This window comes from Galeopterus variegatus, unplaced genomic scaffold, assembly GCF_000696425.1.
Source record: "Galeopterus variegatus unplaced genomic scaffold, G_variegatus-3.0.2 Scaffold2146, whole genome shotgun sequence".
NCBI lineage: Eukaryota > Metazoa > Chordata > Mammalia > Dermoptera > Cynocephalidae > Galeopterus > Galeopterus variegatus.
In genome coordinates, this window is record NW_007728257.1 from 120,682 (window position 1) to 146,801 (window position 26,120).

The following is a 26,120-nucleotide window of genomic DNA, read 5'->3' on the forward strand; positions in this document are numbered from 1 at the left end:
GTGTGCTTTAACGCTGTGCACCCAGAAAGAAAGAAGTCACGCACAAGTGTCACCTTCCCAGCCAGGAACATCCAAGCTGTTTGATCCTCACTTCTGTAGTTTTCTTGAACAAGAAAAGGATTCTTGGTGAATGAGGCCAGCATCCTGGGAGGTAACAATAAAGGAAATTGGTAGAAAGTACGTCATCCAAGTTGGACTAACTCGGCTCTGTGGCCTGGGTGTGTTCCCAGGATGTGCAAGGCAGAGGCAGGGCCTAGAGGAGATGTCAGGCTAGAATGTGCAGGATGACTTGGAGGAGGGACTGTGAGAGGCAGAGCCCGTGGGAGCTCTGTTGAAGCCACGGTATCCCCAGCCCACCAGTGCACACCTCCCTGCCGACTGCTACCTCTAGGCCAGCCCTGCAGCCTCTGGCCATTTGCCCATTTTTCGGACAGACACGTTATTCCTCTGTGAGCAGCCCAGATGGAACATAAGTGAAGTAATCCAGCAATGTCTTTCTTATCCCACTACCTGTCTGCTGCTTGCCCATTCTGTGCTCTATTTGCTTTGGATCCAAGTGCCTCAGGGGATCAAAAGCTGCATTATTCTGTTCAACTGCACGTAAGCCAAGATCCTGACCATGCCGGTTTTGATGATGTTGTTTTATTTGTTTTAAAACAGCCGTTTTCCATTCTGGGCAATTACAACTCTGTTTGCTATGAGTTCCTCTGTGTAGCTGTTTCCCCCATTCCCAACCTACAGGCTGCTGCATCGGCAGTAACTCGTCACCATATTACCAGAAGAAAGTGGGGGATTAAGAAATTTGGGAGCCTTTAATTTGAAGGTTCCGATGAAGACAGGAGAGGGAGATAAGAAATTTGTTTATGAGATGATCAGTGGGCTGGGTAGAGACAAGACCAAACACATGTTGCTAAATACACATAATCTGGAAAGAAAAAAATTACCGTGTCATTTGCTTTCTTCAAGATGACGTGATCAGGGAGGAACTGATTTCTAGAGTGTTGACTTGATAGAAAATCTGTCCTTGGGGTCCCAAGAGAAGCCTGCTCCATCCTGCCCTCATTTGTTCTCAAAACTTCTCATCTTATGGTTACCTTGATCTGGTCCTTGGGCTGAGCTCACAACTCACACTATCGTAATCAAAAAGGAAATTTGTTGAGTCATCTTTTAGGAAGGATGCTATGAAACTCGAAGGTCAAATGAAAAAATGTAAGAACTAAGACCTTGTACTCTGTATTTAGCATTTCCTTGCACATGGGTGCAAATGCCCTGTTTTACTAATAATTGAAGACTTCTTTGTTTAAGTAAAGAGTGAAATGATCTGACCCATACTTAAATAATCTATATAAATTTCTTATAAATGTAAGCCCTTTTGCACCTCTCAAATGATACAGTCTCTGACTGCTACCTGGGTTGCAATCCCTGTTTCTGATTAAATGCTTTCTTTTGCCTCTAAAAAAAAGAACTGGGACCTTGTGACTGGAGCAGGGATCTCCCTCTCCCTGCCCTCACTCCCCTTCCTTTCTCTTTCTTTCGCCCCACCCCCACCCCTCGTACACACAACTGTCATCTCTGCTTCTTTCTGCAGACACGAGCTCCATGTGCTGTGAAGAGGGCCTTTAAGAGCCTCCTATTCTTCTCACCATCTTAGAAAACCTAGAGGAAAGAGTTTGTCTCACAACCTCCATATAGGATCCCCCAAAAAAGGCTCCGATTGTCTAGCTCGGGACCAATGCTGTCCAGAAGAACAAAGTACCATGATGGCCTTGGCTTCAGTCCTAAGTCTATCCATGGTGCAGAGAGCAGGATCTATTACCAGAAGAAAGGCAAGAGAGGAAAAACCTGCCAGCCATGAACAATAGCTGTTCCCAAGGTCCTCCATACCCAACTATACCCTACACCTTTCATCTGAGGCTGAAAAGGGCTTAGGCTCCAAACCTGACCTGGAACATAGAAGCAAATTACAGTCATCCCCCTCATCCTCGTGGCATACGTTCCAAGACCCCCAGTGGCTGCCTGAAACCATAGGAAGTACTGAACCCTACATATACTACATTTCTTCCTATGCATACATACTTATGTTAAAGTTTAACTGATTACTTAGGCATCCTAAGAGGTTAGCAATGAATGACTAATATTAACATGGAGCAATTGTAACAATATACTGTAATAAAAGTTACATGCACGTGGTTGGTCTCTCTCTCAGAATATCTTACTGTACTGTACTCACCCTTCGTCTTGTGATGATGTGAGGTGATGAGATGCCTACATGAGGACACGAAGTGAGGGGAATGGCATGGGTGGTGTGACATAGCGTTAGGCCATTGCTGACCTTCTGACGATATGTCAGAGGGGGGCCATCTGCTTCCGGTTGGCTCATGAGCCATGATGATGCTGAATTGTATCTGGAAAAGCACCTTCCGATCACTTAGCCAGTGATTCGTCACTCTTCTGTGACTCTCAGCAAGAGTTTCCCGCTTCTCCCGAGAGAATCTCCATGGTCACTACCAGGTGTCAAGTCAGCAGACCACGTCCGTCATAGCTCTGCTGTGTACTCTCCAAGTGACCTTAGCAGGTTAATAAGACTCTCCCTTTAGTTTCCTGATGTGAAAGAGAACAGTCATGGCTCCCTCACAGGGCTGTCGCAGCATTAAATGGCCAGTTCATGTTGGTGTCAGTCCTGTCTGAGAGGCCGGTGTTGCCAACATGGCCCCAAGGCTAACAGTCTCTTTCCGAGAATCTTGGCTTTCATGCAGGAGGCCACGCTGGTTTCAGGGTGCTCTCAGACATGCATATTCATGAGGAATTTTATACAGTTGCTTGTTTCAAATGGGTCCAGAATGTCCCTGCTGCTGTTCCACTGTGAGGTGGAAGGGCACTGGCTCATTTTTACATCGCACGCACTCCCCAGCTCCCCCGGACCACACACTCCTTGAGTTTCTCTCTCTCCCTCTCTCCCTGCACATTCAGGAGTGTACACATTTCTGTCCAGTACCCTGAAGTCTCTGGAAGAGAAGGACTATATCCACCGGGTCCTGGACAAGATCACAGACACCTTGATCCACCTGATGGCCAAAGCAGGCCTGACTCTGCAGCAGCAGCACCGGCGCCTGGCCCAGCTCCTCCTCATCCTCTCCCACATCAGGCACATGAGGTGAGGCACGCCCCCAGACCCCTGTGACAGCTGGCCTAGGAAAGGCTAATGCCTGGATACAGATGGTGCACTTGGGACAGCTCCTGCCACATAATCGGCATAAATGCTAGGGGAGGGCAAGAGAGGGAAGCATTAAATCTGCCTGGGGCCTGGGCAAGTGACAGAGAAGGCTTCCCGGAGGAGGCCATATTTAGGCTCAGTTTGAAGCATGTGCTTGGAGCGGGGCTGTGCAGGGTGTAGGTGGGGAGAGTAGGCCAATCAAGGGAAGTGTGTGAGCACACACACCCTGCGAAGGTGCTGGGCACATCCGTTACCATTCCTGTGTCATGCTTTCCCTACTTACACTTGGAAATCCTCAGTGAGGGACTCTTGGGCCAGATGTGTCTTGCGGAGTCAATGCTGACTTCTCCCTACATCTGGAACCCCTTCTCAGCATGCCATTGCCATTACGCTAGTTACAAGCCACCATCATTTCTTGTGGATTTCTGCTCCAGCCACCTAACATGTCTCCCTGCCTTTAATCTAGATCCTTTCTGATCCCTTCTCCATGATATAGTCAGTGATTAGTCTAAAACTAAATCTGATCCTGTCATCTGTCTGCTTAACACCCTTAAATGGCTCCCCATTGCTTTTAGATAAACGTATAAGTGCCTTTGTTTTGTTTATATTGCTCCTTATGATTCAGCCCCTATTTAACTACGATTTCCTCATAGTCTGAGCTATAGCCAAAACAGACTGGCCCGTGAGTCATCTGGGGAGGCTCTGCTTCAGTCTGCAGAGTGGCCGGGCAGCTCTGCTCCACTCAGCTGGGCTCATGCACACATCTCTGGGGCAGCTGATAGAGGCTGGGCACAGATGGGAGACTCTGCTTCAAGCTGCAGCCCTGCAGGTTGGCCAGGTGACTCTGCACCATGTCTCTCATCCTTTTCATACCCACAGGTTAGCTGGGACATGTTTTCATAGTGATGGCCCATTTGGGCAAGTGCATTTTAATCCTTTGGTTGAATCATGTCCACTAACATTCCATTGATCAAACAAGTCACGTAGTGAAGCTTAAAGTTGAGGATCATGAACACATGGCAGGGGGAGGGAATATTTCTGAACAGGAACCTAATCTGTCATAGCTTAGATATCACTCCTTGAGAAAGCATCTCCTGACCCTTAAGACCTAATTGGGGCTTACATGCTGTTCTTCCCTATTGTTATTCCTCATTTTATTATCTTTCTGCCCCATCACACTGTAAACTCTGTGAGGCAACACACTGTGACTCTGCGAGGTCACAACCGGTCCGACTTACTCTGTGTACCCAGTGCTACCTAACACAGTGCTGGGCACCTAGTAAATACTAAATGAATATTTTCTATAGGAACCAAGGAAAGAGAATAGAGTCTTTGCTACCTAACACAGTGCTGGGCACCTAGTAAATACTCAATGAATATTTTCTATAGGAACCAAGGAAAGAGAATAGAGTCTTTGCTACCTAACACAGTGCTGGGCACCTAGTAAATACTCAATGAATATTTTCTATAGGAACCAAGGAAAGAGAATAGAGTCTTTCTATGCCAAAAAGTAAAAATAAAAGTGGCCTCATTTCCATTCCAAATAGTCATGCAATTTGGCAGGCCAAAAGCTTAGTGGATATTATTCTCACAAGCAGAGCTCAGCCTGAAAGGGAGAGGTGAAGAGAGCGGTGGATTCTCTATTGCAGACTCCAGAAAGGCCACAACAATGACATGAAATGATAACACTAGAGCGACAGGTACCCATAGGTGACAAACTCCACATGACTTTGGGCTTACACCAGGACCCTGGGAGTGAAAAAGAGATGCCTTCTCTTAGTGGCTATGAAGAAAGGACCAAGATGTCCAAAGGGAGTTGGATTAGGTAATTTTTAAAGGGTCTTCAAGTCTTGAGAGTCTATGACTAAAATGGCAAGAAATTTGTGCCACCAGAGTCCCAGGTGCCATCCTTTCCAGAGACAACCTAGCAAAATAGTTAGCTTCTTGAAGAAATTGCTGTATCTTTTTTTCCTTGTATCCCCACAGTGCCCTATATGAAGACTTGCATGTAGTATATGCCTGCACCATTATTACTAAGTGAATGAATGAATAAATGAGTGAATGAATGAATGATCAAGTGACTCGTGGCAGGTTTTTCTCTGCCCTATGAATTTGAAATTCACAAGTGAAGGAATGCTTTCACTTGGCAAAATTTGGGAGAAGGTGATTGCAATCTCTGTTCTCAGGATTCCCTGAGAATCCCTGTGTAACTGATGAAGGACTCACATTGGCCAGGTAGAGTAGGTGACTGCATCCGGAGTAAACATTTCCAATCTTTTCCTTTTTCTTTTGATGATTATATTAGAGAGGGAAGCAGGGAATGGATCAGATTAACATATCCTCCACCAAATTTTCTGGCTGAGGGAGTCAATTTACCCTTGGAAAAAATATATTAACTTTTACTTTGAGCTAGGAATCTCAATGATATTGTAGAAACTATGTGCTGTAGATGAATGTTTTTATTTGTTGATAGAAATTGCTGAATTTTCAAGTCTAACAACTGCTTGTCAGCATTAGCAAACCAAATTAGTTAATACTAAGTACATTTGCACTAAATCTACAGCCCTGGCTGATTTTATTGGCAACCTATGGCAGACAGCAGGAGCAGTAAGAAAGCTGAGTAGAGTTTCTGCTGGAATTGTGGGACTAGCGGAAGAAAGGTTGCTGTTCTGTTGAGAGCTTTGAGCATTCTCTGGTTCTCTTTCTCTCACTCATACACACCCACAAAATAATATTTAGGTGTCTCACTACAGACAGCCTAAATCACAGAACTCTTTTGTTAAGCTTGGCTTCAGCCATGGGTTGCTGCTCAGAGAAACCAGATTTCATCTGACTGTAAATGCAATTCGTTAGGTTGCATGAAGACAACAGTGGCAGATCCAGGGGGCATTTAACTTTAACAAGATTTTAAATTAAAAAACACAACAAAACCAAAATAACTCTTAAACACATAATTTAGGTGGTGTTGTAATCCTGCGAATAGCTTTGATGCTGTGTTTTCATGGCACGTCTCCAACCTGTGCTGACTTTTCCCCTACTAAAAATGCAGATATTTTCTAGGGCATTCTCTTGGTCCTGCCTACTTGTGATACCTTTTTCTTTTAAAGGAAATCTTGAGCTAGATCATAGTTGTTCTTTCTTTCTCCACTCTGGTGGTGAGGCGGGACAGAGCAGAGCTGTGGCTGGTGGAGCAAGACAGAGGAGGAGAGTGGAAAAAGGAGAAGCACCATATGTTTGCGTTTCCCTAGGCCCACGTCCCCCTGTGCTCTGAACATTCACAAGGTTCTGGGCAGTGTTCTAGGCCTACAGTAGTGGCAGGCTGGACAAATCCCTGCCACTCCTGGAACCTACACTGTGTGTAAGTGCATGTGTGTGCACGCGTGTGTGTGCATACACAAATGTGTGTTTGGGAGCAAGGGAATCAATGCAAATAAATAGGAGAATTGCAGGTTGTGATAAGGACAGTAGAATAATGTGGAAGAGTTGAGGCTGCAGGGGCCTGATGCTGCCACTGGTGGGTATTGGGAGGCCTTGTGAAGGAGGTGGCTTATGAAGGTTTGGGGGAAGGTGTCCAGGAAGAGAGAACAGCTAGTGCAGGTCCCATAAGTCTTGGAGGAGCTTAGTTCCTCTAAGCGGCAGCACAAAAACCAAAAAAAAAAAAAAAAAAAAAAAAACTGTGGCCAAACTCTGTGAGGAAGATGGGAACAGATCAGTTGGGCCTTGTAGAGCACGGAAAGAAATTCAGATTTTACTCTGAGTTCAGTGGAAAGTCACACAAGGGGTTTAAGCAAGGGAACTTCCTGAGCTGCTTTCCACATTTTTAAAACTCCCTCCCTCTTGGCTGTCTATCTCGAGTTCTCTTTTTAGATGTATTGGCAATGGCGGGGAATAGGATCTCATTTGAGACCATGGAAGGAAGTCACCTGCATAGCAAATACTCTGACAGTGGCCGGAGAGAGAGTATGTTTGTGAGGGTGGGATGGCCCTTGGAGGACGGGGGGATGACACCCACACAGAGATGAGACCCGGACGGGGGGTTTCTGAGAGGCCTCAGCCTTCTGCAGCCGCAGGCCTGTGCAGGGTCTTTAAACAGGAAGAAAGATTGGCTTACAAGTGTTTTTGGAGTTTCTCCTGCTTCTGCTTCCTAGGAGTTTCCAGTGTGCTGGGGCTTGGGCTGAGTCTAAAGTGGTCCTCTCCCTGTCTTCCCCCACAGTAACAAAGGCATGGAGCACCTGTACAGCATGAGGTGCAAGAACGTGGTGCCGCTCTACGATCTGCTGCTGGAGATGCTTGATGCCCACCGCCTGCATGCCCCTGCCAACCACGGGGGTGCCCCCATGGAAGAGACGAACCAGAGCCAGCTGGCCACCACGGGCTCCACTTCATCGCATTCCTTGCCAACGTACTACGTCACTGGGGAGGCAGAGAGTTTCCCCACCACAGCCCAAGAGCTCCTGACTCCCCCAAGATTCTGAGAATCCCTGCTGCATTTTACCCATGTCATGCATCACTAGCAGATTTCTGTCCCCCGCATACACTCCAGCATGCACCCGCCACCAGTGGCTTTCTACTATGAGTGGCCATTCATTTGCTTGCTCAGTTCTTAGTGACACAGATTGGGTTGGGAACAGCCAAAGGGATTCCAGGGCTAAGTCTTTGTAACAGCTCTTTCCCCCTTTGCTACATTAATAAGCATGAGGGTTCCTGTAGCTCTTCATGACTGAGTTCAGTTTGTGAGCTGGGGCTCAGATGACTCTGTTCATTTAAGCTACTTGGTGAGACCCAGGCCTGGAGAATAGACATTTCACCTCTGATAAGCAGTTTTTAATGGCTCTTTAATTTAAAGAATAAGCCACAGGAAGGACTTGAAAGTGGCTCCTTTAATTGCTGACTTAGAGAAAGCCGAGTCAAGGGTTCATTAGAGCATCCTCTTGTATTCCTGCAGTAATGCATCATTTTATTAAAGTGATACCTTAAAGCTTTTGCTCCATTGAATGGCTACAGCAGAATATTTAGTGATGGTTCGTTTCGCTGGTAGGAATACAAGATGCATACAGGGAAGGAAGATCCCCTAATTGTCAAGACTATGTCAACTCAATACTCTTCTTTTCCAGGCTTGTTGGAAGCTCTATGACTGGCTTTCCAGAGCACTACATCCAAGTGATGGGTTCCAGTTAATTCTTGCTTCCCTTATTGAAAACAGAAATTTGATCTCAGTTAAGTCACCTCCACATATATAAGCCTCCCTATATAAGGGATAAGTTCTTGTTTTTTGCTTTTTATTTTCATTTTATAAAAGGAAGCCCTCTTCTCCCAGGACTTGCTGTAAAATTGGCTTCAGGATCTGTTCTGGTGGGCTCTCACATTTATCAGCAGAGGGTGCTCTACTCAGATCTTCCTGGTGTGTGGCTTACACAGAAGGTGGATTATTCATGTGTAGTGCCTGGCGGTGACCACGCACAGTTTACGTGAGTGGGCACTTTTAGCCCTGGGGCATGGGGCTAAATAGTAAATGCATGATTATTGTAGCTACTAGAAAACAAGAAGGAAAGTAGGGGAGACACTGGATAAAATGGTGAGGCACAGTGAGCCTTGCTCAGGGGGGTCCTGCAGAGCTGGCACTGCACTGATTGGAAGCAGCAGCAGGGGACAGCTGTGGTAGACAGCTGCACCCCTACAGTTGGCGCAGCACAGTTTGGGGGGGGGCAGGGATGGGAGCATCACTACTCAGGTTGCCTGGGGCCTGCTCAGACTATACATGCCCTTGTGTGAGAATTAGAGTTTGGCCTTGGGAAGAAAATGCCCCTTCCCTCTCCTCCACAGCTTGGTTCATTAAACTTCATCAGCCAGGAGAACTAGACCAGAGGTGGGCCACAAGGAATCCTTTGACCTATAGGCTAAAAAAGAAAGCCTCACCCCAGCCACAGGGCAGCCTTCCCTGGGCCTTTGCTTTTCTAGCACAATTATGGGTTATTTCCTCTCCTTAACTAAAAAGGAAGTTTGGTTTCCTCTGGTGACCTCTTTGTCTATAATTTGAATGCCATTGAGAGGTGATCTATTAGCTGATAACCCAGGCAAACTGCTAGGGCTTCTCTTGGTATGCCTTGTTTGAAAAAGTGGGTTTCATTCATTTCTGATTGCCCAGTGAAGTGATCACCAAAGAACTGGGAAACTGGGAGGGCCAAAAATTAAAAAAAAAATTTTTTTTCGTATATGTACATCTAAATTTGGGGGCAATTTTTATGTATCTGTGTTAAGAATATGTTTAAAGACATAATTCTTTTGTTGTTTGTTTAAGGAGCACCTTATATAGTAGTATAATATATATTTTTTTGAAATTGCATTGCTTGTTTATCAGACAAATGAATGTAGTAGTTCTGTTCTGAATTTAATTTGACTGGGTTAACATGCAAAAACCAAGGGAAAATATTTAGTTTTTTTGTATACTTTTCAAGCTACCTTGTCATGTATTTAGTCAGTGATGCCTAAAGCCTGGTGATTATTCATTTAAATGAAGATCACATTTCATATCAACTTTTGTATCCACAGTAGACAAAACAGCACTAATCCAGATGCCTATTGTTGGATATTGAGTGACAGACAATCTTATGTAGCAGAGATTATACCTGAAAAGGAAAAATTATTCAGGGCAGCTAATTTTGCTTTTACCAAAATATCAGTAGTAATATTTTTGGACAGTAGCTAATGGGTCAGTGGGTTCTTTTTAATGTTTATACTTAGATTTTCTTTTAAAAAAAATAAAAACAAAACAAAAAAAAAACCTCTGGGACTATAGATGATATAATACCAGCTAAATCCAAACAATAATACAGTGGAGGGTTTTACAATATTCATCTAATGTGTTTGTATTCATGTTAAGATACTGCTAAGTTTGAAATGGGCAGAGAACATCACACAGGAGTCTCAAACAATTTTGGAAATCTCTTTTTATTCCTGTTCGAAGTGCCACTAATGGACAGCTGACATTTTGCAGCTGATGTTGCCGTTGAGTGTAGGAAAAATGCTGCACAACTGTTGCCTGTGCTTTTTCTCCACTCTGAGGCAATTTAAGGTTTGAAAGACATGATCCTCTTAGGGGGTCAAGGTAGATTGGGAAAGTGGGTTGAAGAATTTGGAAAATGGAAAATACAGTAATAGTAGTATTGGAAGTATTTTGAGGCAGATCAATCCTGGCATCTGGGGGTACACCAGGGTTCTGCCCTGTAAACCACAAACCTGTAACTAGCTCCATTGACAGCCATGTATAAAATGGCTGCTTGAGTTCTAGACAAGGAAGAGTGGCACGAGCAGTAAAGTCCAAAGAACAGCTAGTGGTCTGTGTTTCTTTTAGCCATTGCCTAGCTTGCTGTAATGATTGTGCAATGCTGTCGTGCAGCGATAAGAGAGGCTAGATCTTGCAAAGAGAAGACCCTGTTGATGTAGGTTGCAAAATCCAGCCCTAAGGAGTGCAGTCTTTGATTAGATTTCCCTAGTAACCTTGCTTAACCGTGCCGTATCCCATGCCTTGGAGGGCCTTAACAAATAAGGGACTTACTGATAATTTACTTTTGATCATGTTAAGGTGTTCTCACATTGAAATCTGAAGATTAAAATGGCCATTTGTTTACAGTACCCGTACCCCTATGTGAAATGAATTGCAAATCCCTTCCTATTTGTACTTTCCAGCTCTGAGATAGATTGGGAATACTGGGAGTGATCACTAGGAGCATAGTAATGTATAATACTCACAGGCAGATCTGCTTATTTGAAACTAGTTATTTGACAGGCAAATAGAGTCATGCAGTAGCTCATAAGGCAGTGATAATTCCCCTTGGTGCAAGTCATGGGAGGTTGATGCAGATTACACTGCACCCCTCCTAGGTTCACCCCCTGAAAACTTACTCACTCTCAACTGGAGCAAATGAATTTCACTGTGGTCCCAAATATCCATCTTTTAGCAGTGTGATTATGCTGTTTCTAACTGCATTTTCTTTCCATTTGAATTAAAGTGTGGCCTCTTCTTAAGTCATTTAAAATTGTTTTCTAAGTGATTGCTGCCTCTATTATGGCACTTCAATTTTGCACTGTCTTTCGGAGATTTAAGAAAAATTTTTATTCTTTTTTTGCATCCAATTGTGCCTGAACTTTTTAAATATGTAAATGCTGCCATGTTCAAACCCATCTTTAGTGTGTACGTACAGAGCTGTGCACCCTGGAAACAACATACAGTCCCATAGCAGGTGCCTGAGGCACGGACCCCTCTGAGTTCACAGAGAGGTCATTGGTCATAGAGACTTGAATTAATAAGTGACATTATGCCAGTTTATGTTCTCTCACAGCTTATAAACAATGCTTTTTGTGCACTACATATTCTTCAGTGTATAGCTCTTACTTTATGGGAAAAGGCTCAAATGCCAAATTGTGTTTGATGCATTAATATGCCCTTTCGCTGATGCATACAGTTATTGTTGTGATTCTGTTTTGTCGCAGCTCTGCTTTGTTTAATGAAACACACTTTAAACCTCTTTTGCACCTTGAAAAAGTAAAGAATCCAGTGGGATGCTCGAGCACCTGTAAACAATTTTCTCAACCTCTTTGATGTTCAAATAAAGAATTAAACTAAAGACAACAGGTTTGTTTTTTGTAAGCGCCACTTCTTGCTAATGGTTCACCACCAACCACCTAAAATCGAAGTGACTAAAGGATCTGTAGACACAGTGAGTCCTGACCATCAGCCTGAATGCCAGGCTCCTCTCCCAACCCCTCCCCCTCCCCCCTGCCAGGTATATGAGGAAGTGTGTGGGCGCTGAGGTCAGGCAGTCCTGGCCCCGATTCTTGGCTCAGCACATGCAAGTTTTAGGATTCTTGGCAATTGAGTTTTCAGAGTTTCAGCTTCCTTGCAGCCAAATGGTGATGATAATGCATCATTCACAGCATGGTTGAAGGATTAAATGAGGTGCTCATTAAAACAATAGTTGTTTTCTAATGCCCAGTGACAACCCCTTTCCTATGTGGGAGAAGGAAACTATTATTTATGAGTAGTTATTTATGAATGAATGAGTGATTGAATGAATGAATGATCTGAAACATACACTTAACTCAAAAACCTCTCCCTTATCACAAAGGTAAAGCAGACTGGTCCACTTTCACCCCAGGTTTCCATTTCAGGGCTCTGTTTCCTTTTCAGAGCTACCTGCACGTTCCCTTTTACCCATTTTCTCTGCAATTTAACTGATGAGTTGGGGTAAGGGAAATGTTACTTACTGAGAGTCAACATAACGAACACACCTGTTCTGCAGTCAGATTACTCAGTTTCAATCCTCATTCTACCATTTATTGTGTAACCTTGGGCAAGGTAATTTCCCTATGCCTCAGTTTGTTCACTTGTAGAGAGATATAATAGTGCCACGTGCCTGGACAGGTTCTGTGAAGACTGCATGGGTTCATTCACAGAGGCATTTTTAAGGACAGTGGTTGACACCGCTTCTCCCTTCCCAGAGTCCTCTGCGTCTGTGTGTCTGTACTCACTTCTTTATTAGGATGGTTTAGGTTCTTCACATTGCTTGAGTTATTTGGATTCCAAGAAGCTATTCATTTTCTTGTATTATCATTCCCTGGACAAGTTCTTCAATCCCTCTTTTCCTTGGTTTCCTCATTTCTAACATGGAAATAAGAACAGCACCCACCCTACAGGAGTACTGTGAAGATTAAGAGACGTGGGCATCTAAAGTGCCTAGTACAGGGCCTGCACACAGTAAGAACTCAATACACGTTAGCTGCTATTAACATAATTATTATTGCCCTCTCCGAGCATTTACATTTAATGGAATTATTGCTATGTTTGGATTTACATTTGCCGTTTTGTTATTGTTTTGTACATGTTTTCTGTCTTTTTTTCTTCCTCTTTTCCTCCTTACTGCTTTTTGTTGTTGTTGTTGTTTGTGATATTGTGATATAACAAGAAATATTTATTTGGTCTCCGTCCCCAGTTCATGAGTCCAGGCTTCTAAAAGTCTTGTACATAAGGGTGGTAGGAGAATCTTTTGTTCTAATATTTAGTCTTTGACCCTGGTTCTTGACATAGAGCTCCTTGATGCCTTGAAATGTCCTGGGTGACAGGAACATCTTTTGTTCTAATGAGGTGACTCTTGGTGGGCTTCTGGATAGCTCAGGATGGGGGCTGGTTTCCAAGAGAACTGACCTGTGATTAGAAAGTTTGAATCTTCAGCCTCACCCTCCAACCACTGGGGAGGGGAGAGGGGCTGAAGGTTGAGTTGATCACCAGTGGCTAATGACCAGATGTAGTCAGTCATGTCTATGTAATAAAGCCTCCATAAAAACGTTACACGACAGGGTTCAGAGAGCTTCCAGACAGCCGAACACGTGTAGGTGGCTGGAGGGTGGCACAACTGGAGGGGGCACAGAAGCTCCACGTTCTTTCCTTCGTACCAGGCTCTACCCATCTCTTTGTCCATTCACGTGTTTCCTTAGTAATTGCCTTAAATCAGTAAATGTGTTTCCCTGAGTTCTGTGAGCTGCTCTAGCAAATTAATCAAACCCAAGGAGGGGAGAGTGAGAACCCTGATTTACAGTCAGTAGGTCAGAAGTACAGGTGACAACCTACTACCTACAATTGGCATCTGCAATAGGGGCAGTCTTGTGGGACCAAGCCCCTAACCTGTGGCATCTGACTCTAACTCTAGGTTGACAGTGTCAAAATTGAATTGAGGTGTAGGACACAACAGTTGATGCCCACTGAAGAACAGATTGTTTGGTGTGTAGGGGAACCCCCCTCTCCCTAAATCTGGTCATGTAAGTGTTCTGTGTTGTGGGAGTATAGTAGAAGAAAAACAGTTTGTTTTTATTTCTCCCCTCTGATATTGAATAAATATATTTAGGGTATTGTTTTAATTCCTCTGTTAGATTGCTCTTACTATTTTTTTGAATTATTTTCTTAGTGATTGCTCTTAGAGTATGCATCAAACTACTACAGTCTATTTAAGACTAAGACAAACACTAACCTAACATCGAATGTTTTGATGCTCACCTGTATGTGAGTCATCTTTTCTTTGCTGCTTTCAAGATTTCTCTTTGCAATTGTAAGCATTCTCTAAAGCACTATTGTGTTTCTCTAAACACACTGTATTAGTTTATTTCTGTTACTTATAACAGAATACCTAAAAATGGGTAATTTATAAAGAAATGAAATTTATTTCTCACAGTTTGGGAGGCTGGGAAGTACATGGCCCAGGGTGTGCAGCTGGTGAGAGCCTTCTTCTTGGTGTTGACTCCCTACAGAGTCCCATGGCAACCAGGCTATTACATGGCAAGAATGGCCAGAGCAAGAGAGAGCTAACCTCACTCACTCTCCTTATAAATCTATCAGAACCACACCCATGACAACCCATTATTCCATGAATGAATTAGTCCATTCACGAGGACACAGTCCTCATGACCCAATCATCTCTCGAAATCTCCACCTTTCAAATATCATAATCAAATTTCCCATCCTCTTAACATTGTTACAGTGGAGTTCAAGTTTCCAACACATGAACTTTTGGGGGACACATGTGACCCGTAACAAACACTATGATGTGTTTAGATGTAGACCTTTTTGTATTATCCTACTTGGATAAGGGCACTAATCCCACTTATGAGGGTAGAGCCCTCATGACCTAATCATCACCTAAAGTCCTCACCTCTTAATACTATTGCACTGGGGATTAAGTTTCAATATAGGAATTTTGGGCGGACACACACATTCAGACCATAGCTCCTTCTATGGCTGTCATTATACGTGTGTTGGGATGCTTGATGTTGTCTCACCGGTTTCTGAGGCTCTGTTCATTTTTCCTTAATCTTTATTGCTCTTTATTCTTCAAGCTAGATCATTTCTAGCCATCTCTCTTCAAGGCAACTGGTTTTTTCATTTACCATTTTGAATCTGAGGTTGAGCTCTTCTAGTGAATTTTTCATTTCAGTTATTGTGCACTTTGACTCCAGAATAAAAATTACTTTTTAAAATAAATTTATTTATTATTATTTTTTTACATTCTATGGCGTTGTTGTGGAGCAGTTAGGAGGGAGGGGGAGAGGAGAAAAGGGAGGAGGATATGGTGGGATGAGGAGGAAGGAGGCGGGGCATGGTCAAGGCCCGTGGCACACCCCTCCTTCTGGCTGGGAAGCCCAGGGGGCTTCTGGTGGAAACTTTGTCATGGCTGGGGTGGATGTGGACTTTGGGGGTGTGTGGCTGAGGCCCTTGGCCTCCCACTGCCCTGGCTCACGGGTCTGGGGCCCTTCCAGTGATGATCTGCTGGTCATCGCTGGGCTGGATGTGGATGGGGGTGAGGCATGGCTGAGGTCCTTGGCCCCCATCCACCCCAGCTCAGGAGCCCGGGGTGTTTCCAGCAATGGTCTGGTGGTCGGCACTGGGCTGGATGCAGACATCCAGGTGCACATGGCTGAAGCCCTCGGATCCCCCCCCCATCCTGGCTTTGGAGCCTGGGGTGCTTCCAGTGGTGGCCTGGTGGTCATTGCTGGGCTGGATGTGGATGTTGGGGGTGTGTGGCTGAGGCCCTCTGCCCTCCCCCCACCCTGGCTTGGGAGCCTGGGGTGCTTCCAGTCATTCTGGGATTTATAGGTGTTCTTTGGTGGTGTTAGACCTTTACTAGTTAATATCAGAACTTTGATCTGTGGGTGTTTTGTTTTTTCTTTCAGTTCTGTGTTGGATTATTCACTGTTCCCACCACTTAAACTCTGCACTGGAACTAATTTGTTGTCTTTTGCTTACTTCTAAAATCAGGGAACTTCCTGTGGGGACCAGCACTTGAGCTTGTGGTTGAGCTAAACTGCTGCTTTGCTGCTGATTCTCTGGGGAAGGCTTTTTCTGCAGCTCAAGTTTTAATTGTTGATCTTATAGGTACTTTTGGGTCTCATGAGGTCCAGTACACCTGGGTTGTGTGGAAACTCTGGTCTGGGCCTGAGACTTTTCAGCAAACTGCACTTCCTGCAGATCTGTATTCCTGACTAGTCTATACTGGATGATCCTGTGCTGATTGGGGGACAGATCGGCTGTCCTTGCTGTGTCCCAATGTTCCTGGTGGGCCTGTCTCCCCCACCCCCCACACTCCAAACACTTCGCCTGGGGCAGGCCAAGCACCAGTCCCTTGCGATGACTTACTGGCCTCTGAGTGATTCCTTTTTTCAGTTGTGGCTTCTCACTCCTATGAGGGTCCAAGGAAACCCTCTTAGTGATCTTGCTGGCCTGGGGGCCACCAACGCCCTCTTTTCCCCTGCCGCCTCCAAGCAACTTCATACAAAGGGCACAGCTGCGGCTTTTGCCAGCTCTTGCTCCATGTGCTCACCAGGGCCAGCCTTGAAGCGGCCAGGACTTGAAACAGTTGGGGCTCGACACAGTCGGAGTGGTCCTTTCTTTCTCTCATGGTGGGCTCCCCCTTTATGCACTCCATAGGTCTCTGCTCCCCTTCCCGGAGCTCTAGTGGCCCCAGCTTGGCTGTTGTTGCTTTTTAATAGTTGTAAGTCGGTTGACCATGGGAGAGAGTGACATTGGGGACCGTCTATTCCATCTTGATCGGAAGTCTCAAAATTGAGTTTTTAAAAAATAATTTTATCTTTCAAGAATCCCCATGTGTTGATTCATTGTTGTCATACTTTCTTTCAACGTGCTTTCTGTTAGACATTTAACATATTATCATAGATGCTTGAATTCTTTGTTAAATCCAGTATCTGGGGAGACACATAAACAGTTTGTTTTGACCTGTGGTGTTCCTGAGTATGGGTCACATTTTCCTGTTTCTTTGCACATCTCATACTTTTCCATTGAAAACTGAGCCTTTTAGATACTATATTGTAGCAACTCTGGATTCTTGTTCCTTTACTTGCTGTTGCTCCTGGGTTTTGCTGTTTGTTTCTTGTTTAGTAACGCACCTGGTTAAACATGCGAAATCTGCGTCTACTGCCTTGTTTGGCCTCTGATGTTTCTGCTAGGCTCGTAAATTGAAGTTGTTACAACAAGCAAACAGAAAGGACATTCTTGGGGGGGAGGGGAGAGAGGGAGGAGGGCGGGAGGTGTCGGTGATGGGCCATAATAATCATATACATTGTATATTGACAAAATAAAAATTAAAAAAAAAAAAGAATAATTACGATTTGTAACAGTATAAAAAAAAATTATTATTCTTGTTTTCATTTTTAAGCCTGACTTCCTTGGAGTTGCCTGTCTGCATAGCTTCGTGGTTATCCAGTGACTGAGCAGAGACTGTGCTCCAACACCCCGAGCCAGTAAGGCTTCTATCCTCTGCCGAACGTTCTGTGTGTGGATAGGGGAGCACATCTGATTTCCAGGCCGTTTTCAAGTTTGACCCATCTTTGTACTGGGCCCCTTGGCATCTCCTATGCACATGCATGCAGCCCTCAGGGTCAGACGGGAGCTCAGATACCTTGGGCACTCTCTGATCTCCTCAATGCATGTTTGCAGCCTCAGCCAGGAATATGTTTGGCACAACCACAACCTCAAGCTAGCAGAGCTGTTGGACCTGCATGCGCCTCCACCAAAGCAAGTGAGCTGCTGCAACCACAGCAGCAAAGAGGTGAGTCCTCATGACCCACCCTGTTCTGGTGCTGTCCAAACTGAGGGTGGGGGATGGGAGCAGCCCCAGGCAAGAACACCGCAAATTCACACTGTACTTACCCAAAGTTCAGAGATTTTCCAAGCATAAAAATTTCAGATTGTTGTACGCCTTTGGTCAATTTGCAGAGTGGTGAAATGGTTGTTTTTGTCAACTTTGTTGAGCTTTATAGTTGCTTTTTGAAGCAAGGATTTACAAATCTCCTCACTGGGCTGTAGCTAGACGCCTCCCCTCTCTATACACCCTGTCAGTCCCTTATGGCCTTTCTCAGGACACCAAGGGACAGAGTTGTCTTATATGTGCCATGTGTCATTTCCAGTAATCAGCAAGCTTTTGAGAGAATATTTAGCAATCAATGGGACTTCTCAGTCTTATCATTGGAGTATGTCAAGTGAGAATGCCTGACAGGGGCTGACTCAACTTTCCTTGGCTCAAGGTCACATCTCCAGAGGTATATTCTTAAGCCGTTGGGGAAGTTGAAATTCAGAATCACCATGTTTAGATTCGCTTCTCCCAAAATAGAGAATTATGCCTTGGGGAAGCAAATTTTCATAACTCTCAATATTTGGAGTATGTGTATTAAGGAACTACTTTAAGTTCACATGCATGGTAGCTTACAATTGCAATGTTTGTAAATACCACCAAAAGAGTAAAGACAGGGGTAGAGATGTTCATTCAAGATGGAGATAAACTGTTTAAGTGAACTGCCTGTAGATAACGTTGGCACCTGGTTAAAGGTAAGGGTGGGAGAATTCCCTACAACAGGAAGCACCTCTGCATTGACCAAAAGTTGTTGAAGAGGGTCGTCAGCAGATGGAATGATCTTTGGTTTTCCTTTCTACCCTGCGACACAACAGATGCACGCTCACTCATACACACAAGAGAACTATTTATTGAGTGCCTCAATATGTCTGGTACTAGCTTTATGCCATATTTCTAGATATTCCTGACAGCTACCTCATGAGGGTAGATGTGTTATTATTCTTATTTTACATATGAGGAAACTGAGGCCTAACAGTTAAGTAACTTTCTGAAGGCCAGAAATCTCATGACGGCAGACATGGGATTAGTCTTCCTGACTTTAAACATGAGTGGTAAGAAGTATCACTTTGAGCTCCTAAGAGTTACTGAATGTCTCAGAGTACATATGTAATTTCTCTCAAGGACCACAGAAAATGTTAATTTTGCATTTAAATGAGCTTTCATATTTTATGAGTAGAAAAAAAATCACATGACCTTTTAAGGTGAAATGTGACTTTTCAAAGAAATATGGCATCTAGGGCAGGATGCTTAGTGCTCTGTTCTGGAGAAATGTGTTTGCTCTTCCTGCTGGGTGGCCCTTGGATAGGAGAGTTTGAGGAGCATTTCTTCCACCATCGTTCCTGGCACTTAGTGGGAGCCAGTGCTCTTGGTTTCTGGGGTTGGACCAGGCATCTTTCCTGCCCCTGGTTCCTGCCAGAAGTGGCAGGCCAGTGAAGAGTGATTTTCCTCCGCACCGTGGCACCAGGCAGAGCTCTATTTCTAGCTGGTGACCTGAGACCTTGAAGCTGGAGGAGTGGAACCCTCACCAGCGGCAGGGCCTGTTTCAGAGTCTCACAGCACCTGGGCCAGGCTCCATGCCCACTCCCAACCCCCTTGCCACAAGACCATCTCTTACCTTATGGCCCGGGAACAGGACCTTGGCCATAGCCAAGGCACTTGGCATCCGTGCAGAACTGACAAAATAGTAGCTTTCATCCCAACTAGATGAAAGTGAAACAAATAAAATAAAATGAAATGGGAGCAAGGAAGCATTTGGGCAAACACTTTAACAAGTAATTTTGAAACTGGGTGGGATAACTCAGTGGCCAGGCCAGGTTGGCAGCAGGGAAGGCACTCCAAAGTAGCCAACTGTGGCCCCTCTGCCAAGAGACAGCAGTCAGGTGACACTGCAAACTTGGTGCACTGCTAGGCCTGCTGCAGCTCTGTGACCTGTCATTGCTGCCTTTTCATTGAGAAATCAATAATTGTGGGAAAGGCCAGCGAAAGGTTTGTGGGCTGGGAAACATTTTTATGGGCTGACTGAATTTTCCAATGCACCCCAGACTCAGTGGAGTTTAAGCTATAAAGATTCCTGAGTATTTCCACATTTATGACCAGAAAGAACATGTTTTGGTACCCAGGGCCCCAGACCACAGTCTGGGGGAGGGGTAGTGAAGGATGCAGGTGGCAGTAGGGACCATGTCACCGTCTCCGGGAGCAGCTTGTGTGGTGCCCAGTCCCTCCAGGATGCAAGATGCAGACCAGTTTCTGAGGCTCAATCATAGCAAAATAGAGGGAAAGGCTGAAAGTGCTGAAATTGAAGCCTCTAGATGCTTCACTAAGAAGAACAGATTACAAACTCTAGAATAAACTATCCATTAATTTATCTTTTAATTTATTATTAAATAGTTCAAAACACCCTTTACCAATCCTTATAATCCAATCCACTCTCAAATGCTAAAGAAATGTGTCTAAGAAAAACATCAAGCAGGTTTATAAAAAGAGGAGGTTTGGATAGAGAAGCTCAGTTACTTGGCAATGTTGGCACCAACTGGTTTTAGCCCTAGATCACAAGAACCTGAGTCTAGGCAGGAGAAAGATCCGAACCCCAAAAGGACAGAACCCAAGGCGGCTCCAGATTTCTTCCTACGGAAAAAGCAGCTAAGCTTTGGCCGAGGTATAAAAAGCAGTGGAAAGGCTCTGTCAGAGAGCTTAAAGCACTAGGGAGATTTTTTCATCTATTTTCTGTGACTGTACAGAGGCAAAAAGATAAGATAGATGTCCTTTCAAATTTCCTGTGTCCCGTTTGCAGTGAAGTGTCCCAGCTGGTGAGTTCCCCCAATTCCCCAGCCCCCAGCTCCTCTGTGATATTGGAGACTCAAGATTTTAGCAGCTGCCTCAGAGGGTTGTTTAGGCCTCTGGAGTACAGCAAAGACCACCAAGAGAAGCAAGCGCTCGATGACGCCCCCAGGGAAATGGTGCCAGGACCTCATCAAGCCCAAATCCTGAACGAGCAAGGTTGATCACTTGCCAAATCATGTCACCATCCTGGTCCCAGACTTCCCATTTCCACTGAGCTGTGGAAAGCCACGTGAGCACTTACTTTGCCAATAGGAAGTATGCAGCTCTGCAGAGGGGCTAGAACCCTCCAATTCCTGATGTCAGCACCAGCAGCTGAGGGAACAGTCAGGGGCGATGAGCCAGGAGGTGCCCTAACCAGTAAACAAACAGCACAAGCTAGGAGGAGCCAAAGGACTTGCAGAACCCTCTGTGCAGGTTTCTCATGAGGGAAGATGCCATCTCTGTTCCAAATACAAGCGTTAAAGCCCTGCCCCCACGACCCTCCAATAGAATAACAATAATAAAAAAAAGCTGAGGAGGAAGAAAGACAATGAATTCTTTATGGACGACACAAGCATTTTCAGGGAAGGACCTCAAATAGCAGTCAGATCAAGGTATGGGAGAGTTGATCTGGTGCTGAGCTGACCCAGCGGGATGCACTCCGAGAAATCTCTCAGGAGAAAGGAGTCGATGTCCCTGGCACCTGCACCAGGGAGGAAATGTCCAGGTAGAAGTTATCTGTGACTTCCAAGTTGTCATGTCCGTGCCATTCCTCCCACCCCCAATCACTTCTGGTGATCAGGCTGCCTCTGATGGATTGATTTCACCTGTAGGCAAGTGACTTCTGGAGGTGGTGGTAATTCCAGAAGTTTTTCTTAAACAAATAAGTCTCATTTGGATATCTCTCCCCGGAAAGCTCTTCTCCTGGGATTCAGCAAGTCCCTAGGTCAGGGAGCCTCGTTATCTCAAATCGGTGGCTTGTGCCACCTTTTCTCTTGTGCTCTGGAACCAACCATGCATTCAAGATGAACACCTAGAGCAGAGTCACCTGTTAGGATTCTGCCACTTCTAATAAATGACCTGACACAAATTATTTGAGCATACCAAAAAATTTAAGAAATCAAATGTCTCCTATACAAGAACAGAAGTACTTTTTTCTTTGTCTTTCAAAAATATCATAATTATTAATTAGGGTCTAAAAACAAGTCATGCTCCTTGATACAATCTAAATAATAAAAGTGCTCAAAATGTGGTTTCTCCCCTTATGACTCCAGTCAAAATGTCAAGCCCTGCATTTCACATGTCTCTCCAAACTTTTTCCTTCCTTGCCTTATCCAATTAATATAGACACATGGGATTTTTTCCTAAAAAAATGAGATCATATTATACAAATTATTCTTTTTTTTATTTTAAAAATATATGACAGACATCTTTCCTAATCAATACATATAGATTGATCTCACTTAAATATATAGTTGCATCATAGTAAATACTAGGTATGTACTATAATTTATTCAACAAGCCCCTGATGGCTGACATCTAGGCTGCTAAAAAATGGTAATAACAGGAGGTATCCCTGTCTTGTTCCTGATTAATTTGGGGACAATTATCTATTTATTTGGAAAGTGAGAAAGTAGTTTCTTACTTTGTGCCAACTACAAAAATAATTTCAGATAGATTATAGACCTTTTAGAAGAGAATACAACCAAACATTTATATAATCTTTGAGTGGAAAAGGCTTTCTTCATATAGACTATCCAAACTCTACAAAGGAAAAATAACCTGTCAGATTTGAGGACATAAAAATTAAAGCTGTGTAACTAAAGAAATGGTACAAAGTTAAGACAAATGATATACAGGATTAATTTTCTAATATATTAAGAGTTCCTTGAAAGTAATATAAAAATGTAAAAAAAAAAAAGAAAAATAGAGGATAAAACAGACTTCACAGAAGAGATAATACAAATGGAACAATTATTATATAAAGTAGTCATGGAATGCAAATTTTAAAAACAATGAACAACTGTAGCCCTCAATTAGGCAATATTTTAAGAAAAGTGATAACATCTAGTCCAGTTCTTTCCCAAACTTGTCTGCACATGGGAATTGCCTGCAGAGTTTCAAACAATTACTGATCCCCAGAGACCATGATTTAATTGGTGTGTGGCCTGGTGTCCTAAATTTGTAAAAGTTCCCTGAGAGATTTTAATGTGCGGAATTTGGACGTGAATTATTGAGGAATAATTTCCATCCTTTGGAAACCACCGCTGTAGACTGAGGAAGGGTATGAGGAAAAGGAGGTTCTCGGGTCCACTGTGGGTGGAAGTGTCAATCATCACAGCTTTTGCGAAAAGTTACCTGGCAGAATTTCTTAAAATTTAGAATGAACATATCTTTTGATTCATTAATACCACCCTGAACAATTCATCTTAGAGAAATAAAAGCAGCACTACAAAAAGATATACATGCATCTATGGATAAGAATGTTCATTGCAGCATTGCTTAGTAGCAAACACCTGGAAGAAAACAACTGCTGAAAACATGATACTGAGATATCCAATGCAGCGAAGACGAACTGCTTATGTACAGACGCTCCCCGACTTACGATGGGGCTACTTCCTGTTACACCCATCATAAGTCCGAAATAGCATCTGTTGAAAATGCATTTAGTGCCCTGATAAACCCATTCCAAAGTAGAAAAACTGAAAGCCGAACCATCATAAATCAGAGACAGGGACCACAAATATTAGTGTCTGTGGAATACTGTTGTGAAAAGTGAAAGTTATAGAATAAGAAAAATAGATCCAATTTTTTTTTTTTTTTTTGTCCTTTTTGAGACCAGCCGCACTGCGCTCAGCCAGTGAGCGCACCGGCCATCCCTATATAGGATCCGAACCTGCAGGCGGGAGCGCTGCACTCTCCCGAGTGTGCCACGGGCTCGGCCCTAGATCTAATTTTTAAAAACATATATGTATGTTGTTTGAATAAGAAAATCAAATGGCATAGAAAGGTAACATAAAATTGGGCAGTGGTCGAGAGAGAAAGGAAACTCAATTTTTCTTTAGAAAACAAGATAATTTTTTGTAATTAATTTCATTTTGTTTTTTTAACAATTAACCTCTAAAATAGACATATACAGAGAGAAAGAAATGGGGCTTGTCCTAAGATGTATTAAAATTTATACTAAAGTAACAAATATACTATAGTAGTATATTAATAGTTATAATACATATTTATATTATATATTTGTATTATTTATTATATATTTTATAAATTATAAAAAGGTATTTCTATATTATATAAATATATGAATTATCATTATAATCTGTTATACTATATACCACTATAATTAAAACAGCAACAGCCAGATAGATCAACAGCACAGGATAGAGTCCAGAATAAAAATCCAGATTTACTAGGGCATTTCAAACAGTTCATGGAAAGATTCATATTATCCTTTAATTCTATTTTTCCATGAACTCTTTGAAGAACCCTCGTGCATGGAAGCATATCATTTGATGAAGCTGACATTATGAGTTGGTGGGGGAGGAAGGGAGACCTGCTTCCATCGCCTGTCACTGTGGCCCGACCATGGGGAAATCCGGGGCAGGTGGTGGCCAGGAAGACCAGCTCCAAAGCTGAATGTGGCACATTCCAAACAAGTTTCCAGGGGCTACTCATGCTGCTGATCCAGAGCCACACTTTGAAAAAGAACTTGACCACTTGCATCCCTACAGTTTTGGGTCAACCTGTACACCCCACGAGGAGGCATGGTGCGGGGAATGGGAGGTGGGCTGTACTGGGTTCCTGCCAAAAAATGTGGATTGGGGGCCGGCCCGGTGGCGCACTCGGTAGAGTGCGGTGCTTGGGAGCGTGGTGGCGCTCCCGCCGAGGGTTCGGATCCCATATAGAGACCGGTCCGCTCACTGGTTGAGCGCGGTGCGGGTGTGACACCGAGGGTTGCAATCCCGTTACCGGTCACGAAAAAAGACAAAAAGGGAAAAAAAAAAATGTGGGTTGGGGTTGGCTGCCTGGCATGGCTGTCAATGTCAGCAGCTGCTTGATATCATAATTTTTGGAGCCCAAAGACTGCCTCAAGAATTTGTCTGGAAGGATTTAGGCCTGTGCCCAGAATGCACATCTGCAAGGCCCTGATCTCACTGTTCGGCAGGAAATCTGGATTTCTTCTTGACCACCAATGGCATCAAATTCATTCATCTGTGGCACAGCTTACAAGGGACTTTCTTCTCCTGATATAATTGTGGTTTTCAAATTCAGTTATGTTCCCACACCTGTGTTAGGTAACAGGTTAATAAATTCACAAGGCTGATTCATTTGTGAATCAGGTTGTGACCTTCGTATTTGAGAAAGATTACAAGTGGCTTCCTCTGCTCCCCAGATTAAATTGTCCTCATGCTCAGCTTGTGTTACCGCATATTGCCCTGATTTTCCTTAGCCATTCTCAACTTTCCAACCTCCTTGGGATGCAGGAGATGCCCCCAATTCACCCTGTCCTTTTACTTATTCTTTTTGCTTATTCTTGTCCCTTACTTTTTTTTTTTTTTTAACCTTTTTTTGTCCTCATCTGAATGAGGTGACCTCTTTGTGGTAGTTCCCAATGGATTCCTGGTGGATATTTTAAAACTCCGAGGGAGAGAAGCCAGGAACTGCAGAATAAAAATCATTTCTTTTCAGTTTTGTTACCTCTGGGTTACTTTAGGTATAACAATCAGCCTTAGTTATTACAATGTATTAGTAAATCCAAAATTGAAATGACCACTGTCAGCGCAACACCCCCTCTCAACACCCAAATTAACTTCATAGTGCTGCACATGACTGAGCAGGAAACTGTCCCCATGCTTGTAAAGCCACTCTGCCTGCCTCCAAGTCCACAGTGAATACTCATTCCCTTCGAAAAGGCATCCCACTACCACATAAACCCAGTGACCAAGAAATTAAAGGAGAGAAAATTTGCTCACAGAAAACAAAGACAGATCTAATGGACTTAACCTCCTTTTTTCTCTCCTAAATTAGATATTGTTTCCATTGAGTTCCCTTCTCATTTCTTCACTTACCTTCATCTGTGTCAGGACACAACAGGTACAGGGAAATACGATTCTTCTGTGTGTCAAAGGCCCCATGATGACTGCTTTTAATGAGTAATTAAACAAGAAGTTGTGAAGTCCTAGCTGAGACTTGACTCTCCCTGCAGGAGCCTGCAGCAGTGCCTGGCCCAGCGTGGACCTATTTGGCTTACACGGAGAATATTTTAATTCCCATACAGTTCCCTATGGACATTTGGCGATGGTCATGGTGAACTTAAAAGCACAGAGCAAGGAACCCACCCACTGAGCTGCTCTCAGGACCACCCAGCCCAGCTCCTTGGAGGCCCTGCT

At 43.8% G+C, this 26,120-nt stretch overlaps 1 protein-coding gene across 1 annotated transcript in view; it reads left to right on the forward strand.

The window, feature by feature from the left end:
• LOC103596913 (estrogen receptor) overlaps positions 1-7,890 on the forward strand; it is a 74,640-nt gene extending 66,750 nt beyond the window's left edge. Inside the window, exons 3-4 of the mRNA XM_008580686.1 lie at positions 2,971-3,154; positions 7,428-7,890. Coding sequence (XP_008578908.1) covers positions 2,971-3,154; positions 7,428-7,689 — 446 coding nt within the window. The 3' untranslated portion in view covers positions 7,690-7,890. The remainder of the gene's footprint in view (positions 1-2,970; positions 3,155-7,427) is intronic.
• Positions 7,891-26,120: the final 18,230 nt, after the last annotated feature.